Raw genomic sequence first — 13136 nt, 5'->3', positions numbered from 1 at the left:
AGAGTGATGAAATCGAGACTGTCCTAGATACATATTTTACTAGCAAATAAAATTATCTTAATCATCTGCTCAAAAGAAGTTTTTCAAGGCTTCGCATACATATGTGGAGGAAGAAATACAAATCAAGCTACCCCGTTAGTGCAATTCTGTGAAGATTCGGGGACAAGGGAGGTTAGTGGCTCTTTGCCTTGGCAAGTTCAATGAGAGCATCTCAGGTGAAATGCCACTCAGCATTTGCCATTGAACTTCACACGCAACAAATTATACAAAACAGGATCTAAGACTTAACACTTCTCCACAGTGAGTGTTGAGCTGAACAAGATTATGCCTTGTTCAAAACTTGAAATAGACACATATTTTCTGTGAGTATCATAGGACAAAAAGCTTTGAGAAGTATTGTTAGGTAATGTCAATCACAGTTTTTATAGAACGTGGATAATGAGCTCAAATGCCTCTATTTAAGAAGCAGCACCACCAGTGAAAAAGTTGCTTGAACTTGAAATTTTAGTGAAAGGTGCATGTTGTAGCAGAGGCCAGTTCTGTGGAGCCATGATTTATTTATTTATTTATCTGCAAAGAATATCAGGCTCTATTCTGTTTTTGCTATTTTAACAAGCATATCTTCATGAACAATTAGAAAACAAATAGCAAGCAATGTTAGAGAGAAAACCCTACCATTAACAAATTGCTATTATCGCACAGGTAACAGACATAGAGAAAGCTACAGTTCTTAAAGATCACATGTTCAAGGAAACTCTGAAAATAGGCCCAAATGTTGCTGAATGGTTGACCATTGTGACTATGTTCTGTGATGTCTAATCAGTTCAATAACAACAACAAAAAAAATGGTTTAGCTGGTTTAGATGAGCTTAAAGCAACATATTAATTAACTCAATAATACAACTGCTATTTTAAAAGATGGAAAATCTGGGATCTTAATGTCCATAGTGTTAGGGGGAAAAAACTTTGTTTAACTGGATTCTTGATTTAAATGGTAATAATTTTTTTGTCTCTGAAAATAAAGCTTCTAGACTTTATCACTAACAATGTTGAGCCCTTTTCAGCCAAATAGAAGCCTTTTTTTTGTAATTAAACAAACAGATATAAATAGTCACTTCATTTAAGGCTAAATTTTCCAGTGGGTTGGTAATAAGGTATTACAGTTTGAACGTTTCACTATTGTTTCTAATTTGCTGTTCATTCTTTTAAACCTATCCAGTTGCTCCCAAATTAGCTTTGTCAACAGTTTCTTCTGTTCAAGTTGCAAACCACAAGAGAGGTAGGAATTCTTGGATTCATACAGTGATTTCATGGTGTTGTGTGTAGTCAAACATTGCACTGTATGAATCTGGAATATCTGTGAAGTGTACCCATCAGCTCCTTGGTGAGGCATGTTGACTGATACCAATCAACTAATACTGAGAATTGTCATCTATAAGAAAAAAGTGCTTCACTCAGAAATTTGACTGCAATAAAAGATGCTGCCACATTCATTTTCTGAAAGATTAATGTGTGAATAAGAATGCAACAGTTTAGGTTCCTGTATTGACCGTGAATGTGAGAGCAGTAGCACTGACACTCATTCGCATTGACAATAAGGAAACCCACTGGCAGTGAGTTCCAAGGATTACTTTCTATGAAGCCAGAATGGCAGGTTCCTTACATGCTGGCCATTTCAGTTTGTGACAATTGAAACACCTTGGAATTTATACTTTCAAATGCTATTTTGAATGAATTTGAAAAACACTCATGAAGATCTGCACTGGGTTAAGTGTTGATTATGACCCAAAAATACTAGTCACATTACTTTCTTTAAGTGAAAGTGAGCAATATCTCATCTGTGACTCATTGCCCATTCCAGCTAGCATCTGTCATTCACAGAATGAAGATTTTTCAGGAAACATAAAGACCCTGTTTTTATTTCACCAATTTCCTTTAAATGTCTTGTGTAACAGATGTGTCTTGTTTTCCACACTTGATTGTTGGACGTATGAGTTTTTTTTGGTTTGGGTTTTGTTTTGTTTTAGTTTAGTTTGGGTTTTGTTTTGTTTTTTTCATAAAACACCTCTTCGCAAGAATTACATTTATTAACAAAATCTGAACTTAGTTTAACCCACTTGGTGAAAATGACCATAGCAGCTTTCCTATTGCTTTTAAATTTAGTTGTTTTTCAGATTTCAGCCAATGTTGACTTTGTCCTTCTGTGGCATATAGGGAAAAGGAGAAAACTAGTCAGGAAATGTGAGAAAGGAAACCAATAGTATTCCACCATGTCTTAATACCCCACAGTATGCTTTGAACCATGCAGCATTCGAGGTGCCCTTTTGAGAGTAGCCCAACTGGGTTTGAAATTTGGAGAAATAAGTTATTAACACAGTAGCTACAAGTTCTGAAGGAAACAGACCGATTTGGACTATGGTATTATGTTACAGCAGTCCTTACAGTCACAGTCCGATGCCCTTCCTCATCCATGATCTGCAGATCTGTGGAATGAAACCAAAGAGGTGAAAGAGAAAGGAGGCAAAAGGGAGTTTTACAAAGCCTATCTCTTTTATGTCATGTCTCTTGACATGGAGGCGGACTCTGCATCATGGAAGCTCCTGTTTCTTGAGGGCAGAGCACTAATGAGGTCCGAACAATCTCAGAGGCAGAAAGAAGACACCTAATGAAGTAGACTTACCATTTTAAAAAATATGTGTATAGGAGCTCTAATAGCTACATAACAACTGCATAAGGATGAAAGACAGGGTAGAGTGGCAATGGGACCAAGGCAATTCTAGAGCCTCTTCATGTCCACCCCTGGAAGGGGCCTCCCCAGCCCCAGAGGAAGAATCCATGTGGTCATGCATTGAAAGAAAAATGCTTTATGCAGTTCTAATTCCTTTACCTTCTACCAAAAGTGTTTTTCCCAAATCCCTATTTTTTGAATGACTATTCAACTTTGGATATGTTTTTTTTTTTATTATTCATATGTGCATACAAGGCTTGGGTCATTTCTCCCCCCTGCCCCCACCCCCTCCCTTCCCACCCACTCCGCCCCTCCCTCTCCTCCCTACCCCAATACCCAGCAGAAACTTCAACTTCGGATTTGAATAAGCTATCCTCATTTGGAAAAAAATAATTTACCTGTGCCACATTCAGAGTATTTTTTGTTAGATTTCTATAGGTAATATAATAATGTAATTACAAGCAACAGGGGAACAGTGAGAAAGAACACACAAAAGAGAAATTTAATCCCCTCTTCCTGCTGACATTCTTTTTCTTCAATTGTCTTTGTCTCCAGCCTCTTGTTTTCCTGTGACTCCTACCTGCCCCTGTCTTCCCCAGCCAGTCTCAGTTAGAAGCCACCTTTTAAACCTCAGAAGAAGTGTAGGCCTGACTGACCTGGAAGGCAACTTTGAACTCTCCTCCTTCTAAAATGTTTTTAACCTTTATTGCTCTTGACTACCATTATCATAATTGCCTTATAGAATATAACATACACTATGTATGCAATACATTAGAATCACTAGACAAATGGCAATCCATATGTACAGAGAGGTGGGGAGGGCTCCTAGGGGACATTTGGTAGTGTCTGGAGAGGTGCTTGGTTGTCACATGGTGGGAGTTGCTGCTGCTTCTAAGGCCCTTGAAGTTTCTGATTGTTCTACAATGCTCAGGACAGCCCACCCAACAGTTTTTGGCCAATTGTGCTGCTGACACTAGACAGCAGGACTGGGTCTCATTTGCTTTGTCTTCTGCCCATGGTGCCTGATACAGAATTATTTCAATGCATATTCCTTGCCAGTGCTTCAACGCTTTCCCTGACACATATTATACATACTTTAGGGACACTTTAGTTTTTTTTACACATCAGTAAATAGCAATTGCTCGCTCTCTCTCTCTCTAGAATATATATATATATAGAATATATATATATATATATATATTCTAGATTAAAACCATAGTAATTTTCAGAAATCTGCTTTTTTTTTCTGCCTAAACTGATCTGTGCCTAGAGGTACAGTCAACTCTCAGGTAATGTGATTATTAATTCAGTTATATCATATTGCATGGCTGTTGTTTTTCTAAACTATTTAATATCAAGGATATAGATATTAGGATATAGTCAAACTCTCTTCAGGAATTTGGGTGGTGGAGGAATGAATTTAAGTGTATCTGTCCTCTGTCTCCTAAAAGAGGGGTTGCCTCAAGACCATCCTTCGTTCATCTGCTCATTCATTCCACAGCATTTTCAAGGGATTAGTGTGCAGCAGGCAATGCTTTACAGCTGTGGACAAAGCACATCCTGTTTACACTTGTGTATGTACACTCAGAATACAGAGGGAACTTTTAAATATACTTTTCAGATGTTATAAATTCTATGGAAATATTACACAGGATTAGGATGTTGGGGGGATCAGGGTGTTTCAGTTGGAGACTGTTATTTCAGATAAAGTAGTCAGAGAACTTTCTTTGGAAAGAGACCCAAATCAAGAAGTGAGAAAATACTAATGAGTAATGTTTGAGGAGATGTCTAGGGAGGAGTATTCTAGAACAAGTACAAAGGCCCTGAAAAGTGTTTGCCATGTTTGAGGAACAATATGAAGGCATTGTACAGCAAGTGGGGAAGAAAGTGACAGCCAGAAGCCACTAGGGAAGACGAAGGCTAGAGCACTCAGGAACAAATGAACTCTTACTCTGAATGAGACAGGACGCCATTATGATTATGAACAGTGAGGTGTCATGACCTAATTTGAGTTTTGATATGGTCATGCTGACTGCTGTGTAAAGAAGAGATTACTACAAGGGTAGCTGCAATTTGGGGACTCTGGCAATAACCCAAGTGAGAGATGTGATACCTTTAATTAAAGTGATCAGATGTGGTCATATTTGGGATTTATTTTAAAAGCATAGCCAAATAGATCTGTTAATGGATTGGTTGTAGGGAAAGGGAAAAGGAATGCATCAACACATTTTAATCTAAGCAACTGGAGGAAAGCAGTTATTATTTCCTGAGATGGGGCCTCAGTGAGCAGCAGGTTTATGAAGGGAGCCCAAGAGCTCAGTTTCCAACATGGTGAAAAGGAGATATTTATTAAGTCTTCAAGTGGGGATGCTAAGAAGGCAATTGAATGCAATATCTGAGTGTGAATACAGTCTCACTGACTAAGTAACTGGAGATTTGGTTTAGGCTGGAAATTACTATTTCAGAATGGTCCACATATAGAAGCTTTTTCAGTTTATGTCACTGGATTTAAAAAAAAAACACCTATTTTAATAAAAACAAAAACAATTAGAATGGAAGGAGAAAGACCAAGAGAAAGAGTGGTGGTCCAGATGTTCCCTGTTTTAGGAAGGACTGCCAGGTACCCATGAGAACCCCACTGAGGATGATGATCATAAATTTGAAGTTAGACCTGTTTTTTGGAGAAAAAAAAACCTCCAGCCACATGTAGCTGCTAGGGTATAGACATGGAGAGGGGAACACTGAATTTAACAAGGATCTGGTTTTCTCAGAAGACTCTGATTAACATGAAAAGAAGTGATTATAAGGATGGATCCTGGATTCTATACTTTACAAGGAAAGAAGGAAGGACAGGATAGGTCAGTGAATTGGAGAATTAAAGAATTATTAAACTACAGATGCCATACTTTTAAGATCTCAATATGATAATGCAACTCAAAGTGTATCATTAATGATCATTAATGGGTTCAGTGTCTGAGCTGGGAAGACAAGGTACTAAAAATGGTAAATTAAAAAAGTATGGAAGATAACAAAGCTGTCTAGTAATCATATTTGAAATGCCTTACATTTATGTAATGTTCTCATGTTTTTCAAATCACTTTAAAAAATCTTTTAATCAATTTATATTCTCAAATCTATCATAGCCAGAGAAGAAAGCTTTATGAAAGTCTCAAAAGAGTCCTAGAAGTCTTAAGAGAATCCAGTTATTATTACATCTCTCAGATTAGAAACATTTAAAATATCCCCTTATCTTCTGAAATAAGAGTGTGTTTCACTGACTATGGTTTCTTATATAATTATTTAACTTATCCTATCAAAATTAATAAATTGATTTCAAACAAGACCCAAATGTGGTGGCATAAATGAATACTTCTCATTAAATTAAAATAGTAGTAGACCACAATGTTACATTTGATATAACTATAGTGGCTCATTAATGGGCCTCAAATACTGAACTTGTCTTATCTTTTTGTGTGCGTGTGTGTGTGTGTGCGTGTGCACGTGTGTGTGCATGTGTGTGTATGCTGGGATTAAGCCTAGGCCTTTGTGCATGCTAGGCCAATGCTCTACCACTGAGCTATATCCCTAGACCTGTCTTACAGATTTTTTTTTTTTTTTGCTTGGATAAAGCTTTGTCGGATGCTATTAAGCAAGTAGATCTGCCCACTAGGCAGATCCTGAAAAATCCCTTAATAGCCACAAGGAATCATATTATGAAAATCCTCCAGCCTTTTCTCTTCCAGTTTCATGCCTTTACATACCTCTGTTCCTTTCATCAGAGATGTTAATTCTCTTCTTAAAAAAAAACAAAAACTCTACCTTCCCGCGTGTGTATTCCTACTGGACATTTTACTTAATTCTCAAGTTAAATGACGATCTCCTTCCACCTAGATTGCTTTGTTTTACTATTTCATTTTCTTGGCAGGTACTCATTTCTAGTTACCTAAGCCCATTTGCCTGACCCATTAATCAAGCTTCTGAGTAGCTCCAGAAAATTGCTAAGATGAACTTTTGCATATAAAAGATGCTTTTGGGGAAATGTGGTTTAATTAAATTAAATTCCACCTGGGTTAGGAATCTGAAGAAGTATAACCAATAAGAAGCCTCTCTAAAGAAGAGGATCTTGAGGACATGGCTGTTGTGCCCTCTTCTCAGCAATCCCAGGCAGCTCTGAGAAGTCCTTAGGAAGCAATTAGGTTTGGAATCTGCAGTCACTACTCTTGGGAGGCTCCAGATAGAAAGATTCTGTTGCAAACTTTGAAACCAGGGAAATTCTAAAAGCGTTTCCTGTTTTCTAGGGAGACAGAAATGCAAGTAAACACAAGATGTAACTCAGACAGCTATGTAGATTGTGGTAAACACTTGTTTTCCAGGGAGATTTACTTTGGGAATCTATAACTTGATTATGATTGGTGATGATATTACTGTTTACTTGCCATGCCTTAACTACTGGATTGATTCCTCTATATTCTGTGTTGAAGTTCCAAAGCCTCCTTCCCCCAATACTCTCCTTTTGCCTCTGGCTGCTCTGTCTTCCTTCCCCATCCCCACTCCTTGCACATATATCACTGATCTCAAACAAAGAAGGTGGCTTGGCTTCAGGGTCATCCTCTTCTTCTTGCTCCCCTCTTAAGTTGCCTCTTAAGCAACTGGGTTCTTTAAGTTACTGACACTATTCCAAGGTATCTTTTACCTCTCACTGTCCCCAGTGTCCTCTTCCACTTCAGGGAGGACCCTGACCTCTGCAGTCTATTAGAGACAGCAGTGCTTCAATAAATAAATCCACATTGTTCTGATAAGTGGTAGCATGTTAACAAAAAAAAAACTGTTAGAACTAGCTACCTCTCTTTATTCTACCTTACTCTGAATAGAATGTATTATTCCTAAAATTTGTGTAAGCTAGAGAGTAAATTAATCAACACTTAGCATAGTTTTTAGCATGTAATAGATTGACTTGGTAAATTTTTGCATGAATGAATAAATGAATAAGTTCAAAGAGAGACTTGTTTGATTTCCTCATGGAATAAAAGAAAAGATAGACATTAAAGAGAAGAGGATTTATAGATACAGTTTGCAAAAATCATGGTTCATCTTCCTGTATACCCAGCTAGGCCTATCTCCAAATTTTAGGAAGATAAAATAGATTCCCCACCTACTTATCCCTCACAGATTTTTTTCTGTTCAATAATTATTTCCATCAACAGAGGCATTATCTTTATTTTTTTTTTTAAAAGGTTGAATTAGGTTTATAACTTCTCACTTTGGTTGGGATACAAGAGAGGAAACCTATTCACTCTCCACTCTCCCAATCACTCTCATCCTTTCTTCCTCATCATTTCCCTGTCTACCCACCATCACTACTAAGCCTCAGAGGCATCGCTAACAGGAAAAAAATGAAAAGAAATCTTTTTTCATATCAGACTTAGCATGAAACTCAAAAGAAAAGGAAATCTTGAGTTTTTTCATATAAACAATCTCTTCTTGGTTTTTTTTTGTTGTTGTTTTTTGTGTGTGTGTGTGTGTGTCTGTCTGTCTTTTCTCACACATAAACCTGCAGATTTGGCCTGAAGAAGGAAAGATGGAAGAAAGCCATCTTCTCCTTTTAGCATTGAGGAAAAAACAAACTAAAGAATTGTGTAGTTGTCTCAGTCCCTGTTAAATTTGCCATGATTTCTGTGGAACCCTGACTAAGTTACTGTTTTGACCTAAACAATAGTGAGACAAAGGAGCCTTGAGCGACAGCAGAGTCAGACTTTTGCTGCTCACATGCCTGCCTCCCTCTTTTTAAGACTGCAAATAGGAGGGGGGAACTGATGCAATGACAGTAAAGTTTTCCATGTACGAAAATTAGACTTTTGCCTCAATGGAAAACAAGCCTTCCCAAATTTTAAAAGGTGTACACCTGCAAATGCTTCTGTTCATCTTGTCTGCCAAGAATTAACAATCTCCAGTCATGTTTTGAATGTCCGACCTTTCTATCCTGCTCGAAACAGACGCTACTGCCGTGCCAGTCACAAACACCTGTTGTTGCCATGTGTCGTGTTTCACATATATGTGATGCCATCCCCCCATCTTTTGTCCATCCCTCATTTTATCCAAGCATGTAGTGTGCTGTTACTCTGCTGCTGTAGACACTCTGCATACATTTCTGTTCTTCCTTGCAAGACTGTGAATGCTTCGGCCACTCCAATCGATGCAGTTACATCGATCTGCTCAACACAGTCATTTGCGTGAGCTGTAAACACAACACTAGAGGGCAGCACTGTGAGTTGTGCAGGCTGGGCTACTTCAGAAATGCTTCCGCACAGCTGGACGATGAGAATGTGTGCATAGGTCAGTTCCATTATAATTTCAGCCTTTTGTTTTGTGCCTTTCCAGCTATGGGGAGCTACTTAGGGTGGCGAGGCTGTTGTTGATTCGCCCCTCTGCTGAACCAGAATGAAGTTTGTCAATGGAGCAAATGCCCATTCAACTGTACTGGTTGAAGTCATACTTGGGGGCTGTCTTTTGAATTCTTGTGTTGTTGTTTAGGAAATGAAGACTTTTCTTCCTTTATTCTTTTCTTTTTTGCATGCAATCTGAAAACTTGGTAATTTTCACCCGATTTTATGACCTCGAATTATACAATCAACCTTTAAAATGGAAATTCATTGTATAGGACTTAATTCTAGGTATAAAAATTTGGGGTACAAACTCTTGCATATAGTTGGTGATCAACAAGTATTGGTGGATTCAAAATGTTGTCATTTGGAAATAAAGCTAGTAGTAATGTAGACGTTAGCCAGACTTTTCCAAATACCATAATGAAATTCCATTATTGGATTTTCCTATAGACATGAAGAAAGAGTAATTTCTTCCTTATTCAAGGCAATAAATTCTCTTAGTTTTCAAAGTGCATGAGCACTGGAAAACAGGGTCCTTTGGAGTACCTTGAGCCCAACCATACACACACACACATACAATGACCACTGCTCTTGCTATCTGGAGAAGACCAGGTGTCCTTTCTGTCCAGAAAAGCATGCAGCAAGTCTTTAAGAAAGAGAGGATGATAGAAAAATAAGAGACAATAAATAGAATTTCAATCTATACTCACTGTGAAGAAATGCATCCATTTGAAATGCTGTCTGATATTACACTGGTAGTTAGTTATACAGGCAGCCGATTTTAAAGGTAGAAATTTTCACATTGAGACTGAATTAAATAAAATATGCAAGATGGAAAGTGACAGGTAATCTTTTCATCAAAAAAAAATATCCAATCCAACTATACATCTGGGATCATTGCTTTCTGATTGGGTTGTCAAGGTTGCATAGGTTCTTACCAAGTGTCACATAAAACAGCCATATGCTTGTTTTGAATTTAATTGGGCTACTTATACATAACCTGTTGATATTGATGGTAGTTTCTATTTTTCAAAATGCTTCCTCTTTTATCATTTGTAAATAAAATAAGGAGAGTACTGGGCTTGGAGGCTGGAGAGCTGGGTTCAGACTCAATTTACCATTTGATAGCTATGTGCCTTGGGTAAATTGTGAACCTCCTGGTCAAATCTAGATCAGATAGGATGCACAGGAAGCACTTGGTAAATTATGAACCAACTTGAAAAAATTTTTATCTTAATACTATTAGCAAAACAGTAGGATAAGTATTATACTAATAATTGCCCCTTTTTTCTACTTGAGAAAAGTAAGGCTAATTGACCCAAATCATACTGCTTCAACAAAGGGTGTCCTGACTTCAAAGACTTTACACCCTCTCCTAACCACTCTGACACAATTAGCAAAGCATGTCAGATTTTTACTTCTAGTTTGCTTTTTGGATGAGAGCAGCAATTCCACCATCAGTTTAGAGCAGAAGTTCAATTGTTTTCATAATAATTGGGTTAAAAGATTTCAGAGTATAAATAAAACCTAAAAGGCTGAACTTTGAATGAAGAGTATATTTCACTGAATTCCATTTGTAAAAATATGTAAATGTCATGCTACAAATACGTAAAAAACAAAAGGTAAAACAAATAGGAACACAGAAATAAAACCTAATCTTTTTTTAAATAAAATTAAAGTGCTTGACAATATTTACTATTTTAAATAAACTAAAGAAAAGACCTTAAAGTAAAAGAGTCAAGGAAAAGATTAAGTGTCAAATTTGAGAGAATGTAACACAAACAACTGAGAGTTAATTTTAATACCATTTTGTCTACAAAGCACTAATGAAAATGAATGGCTATTTACTTAACTCACTTTCACAGAATTAGGCACTAATCTTGGCAAATTTAAACTTCATCTAAGTCTTCTTTAAATTTTTTTCTTTTTTTAAAGGTGTTTTGCCAATTCTTTAGCAATTGGCAATTAACGTCCCCATCCTGGGTGTGGAGGAACAGAGTGTGTCTTTGAGAAAAGTAGAGTCTGTGTTAAAATGGATGTTTTGAAGTACTTGCATCATTTTATATAACAGCAAATATAAAATGCAGCTAGCTGGCAAGTCCATGTTGCCACGGTGATTGCTGCTTTGTAATGGGTGAACTTACTCATTTTTCTTACAAATTCCAAACACAGCCATGTCTCCAAGGATGCATGTAATTACCCTGTGGTGACACAACAATTACATGAAGATGACATCTTTGCATGCTTCTGTTTCATATAAACTCGAACAGTAAGCAGGAAGCAAGAGGACACATGGTTCGTGACCTTGGGTAATCACCATTAATAATTCCGCTGCTAACAAGCTTTGCATCCGAATGAAACACACGGCTCGGCAGTTGCTGCTAGACATATCTCAAAGTTATAATGTGTTATTTTTAATTCCCCTTGAAACCCAAGATCAAGTAATCAGAGGTACCTTGTACAGAACAAAGCAAACACAAGACAATTTTAATATCTATAAATCAGTTGTAGTACAACTTTTTAATCAAGCTACCAAAAGTATTTTATGTTGTTTTGCAATCTAACAGTCCTGATATTGTTCATAGTATCATGAAATAAAATATGATCCTGCAAGGCCATTACCACTATTCTAACATCCACCGTTGAATATTGCTCCTTAACTGATATTTTTTGAAAAAGTGAAGTATTTGTATGTAAGGTTGAGGGTAAAATTACACCTCTCCTTGTCATTTATTTTCATGACTGTTTGAGTAACTTACCACAGTTTTCATATGACAAACACTGGCTTATACAATGCTTTAAGTGTTCCATTGTTTTTTTTTAATTTGCTTACATTTTTTGCATCTAAAACCTTATATTAATTAATTGTTATGGACTAACTAACCAGGACAGTATGTGAATTCATGCTGGCCAGATGTATCCCCGCAAACTGGCTTATAAAGTGTTGGTAATTCGTTGTCAACTTAAGCACTTTAAATAGTAAGAAATAGGGCTGGGGCCATGACGCAAGTGATGGAGCCTACCTAGCAAGTGCAAGATCCTGGGTTCAAACTGCAGTACCACCAAAAAATTAAAAATAAAAGCTTTAGTCTAAATAGTAAGAAACACATTACAGTTCTTGCATAGCTCCAAACTTATAGCATACATATGTACAAACATTGAAAAATCACAACAAAATTGCTATTTTAAAATATTGTAAAAACTGCTTTCACACACACTATACTAGACAATGTAGCTTTAAAGTAAAGGCCAGTTACTACATACAAACCAAGCCAGGCATAGGGAGCATTTTAGAGATTTTTTTAGTTTTATTTTTATCTACATATGTCCCTGTTGGTCTCATGGATGTTTCTTTTAATAAGATACTGAACTAAAAGACTGACAACATGAAATAAATCATAACTCTGAGGTGCTCCACATAGTTTGAAGAAATTATCTAATTAGTCTCAATGATACAAAGAGCAAAGTTCCTGGGTCCTTGTACCGTGATAAACCCTAAGTGAAAACCCTTAGTGATAAACCCTAACCTGAAAATCTATGACACTAAACTTGAATATATGAAACTGAGCTTCTCAAAGACTTCAGTTTATTGGTTGATTGACTATGAGTTGATCTGGATTTTGGGCAAGAGACACTCCGAATGGACTCATTTTACAATAGAGGGCATTGAGAGACAGAAATATTAAGTTGCCAAAGATTACACAGTGTGGTAATGAGGAAAGGAACTTTGGTTCACAGATAACTTACACTACACACTTCCTGTGTTAACCTCCCAACTAATGGTTCCAGGTTTAACCATAATAGAATCTCAGAAATATAAATAGTCAACATAAGAATCAATAAAGAATCAAGAAAATATTCCATTGACCTTTTATTATACAAAAAGTTATACTGCTGCCCTGCCAGCAGACATTTTAATGAAAAGTGTACATTTGAAATTATACCTATGTTGATATTCATTTGGGATTATGGAATTGATTATTTTTCTTTTATGATCATTAATCTGTGCTGCCTAAGAGCTGCAC

The 13136-nt window shown here is 36.8% G+C and overlaps 1 protein-coding gene across 5 annotated transcripts in view; it reads left to right on the top strand.

The window, feature by feature from the left end:
- Ntng1 (netrin G1) overlaps window positions 1–13136 on the top strand; it is a 321200-nt gene that overhangs the window by 261873 nt on the left and 46191 nt on the right. For 2 of the 5 annotated variants that reach the window (XM_074050868.1, XM_074050870.1), the window contains exons 7-8: window positions 1220–1279; window positions 8894–9061. The exons of 1 other annotated variant lie outside the window; for it this stretch is intronic. In XM_074050868.1, the coding sequence (XP_073906969.1) occupies window positions 1220–1279; window positions 8894–9061 (228 nt within the window). The remainder of the gene's footprint in view (window positions 1–1219; window positions 1280–8893; window positions 9062–13136) is intronic. 2 more of the 5 variants (XM_074050871.1, XM_074050872.1) reach the window with 2 other exon arrangements.

Source organism: Castor canadensis, chromosome 12, assembly GCF_047511655.1.
Source record: "Castor canadensis chromosome 12, mCasCan1.hap1v2, whole genome shotgun sequence".
NCBI lineage: Eukaryota > Metazoa > Chordata > Mammalia > Rodentia > Castoridae > Castor > Castor canadensis.
This window is presented reverse-complemented; position numbering and strand designations above follow the sequence as displayed.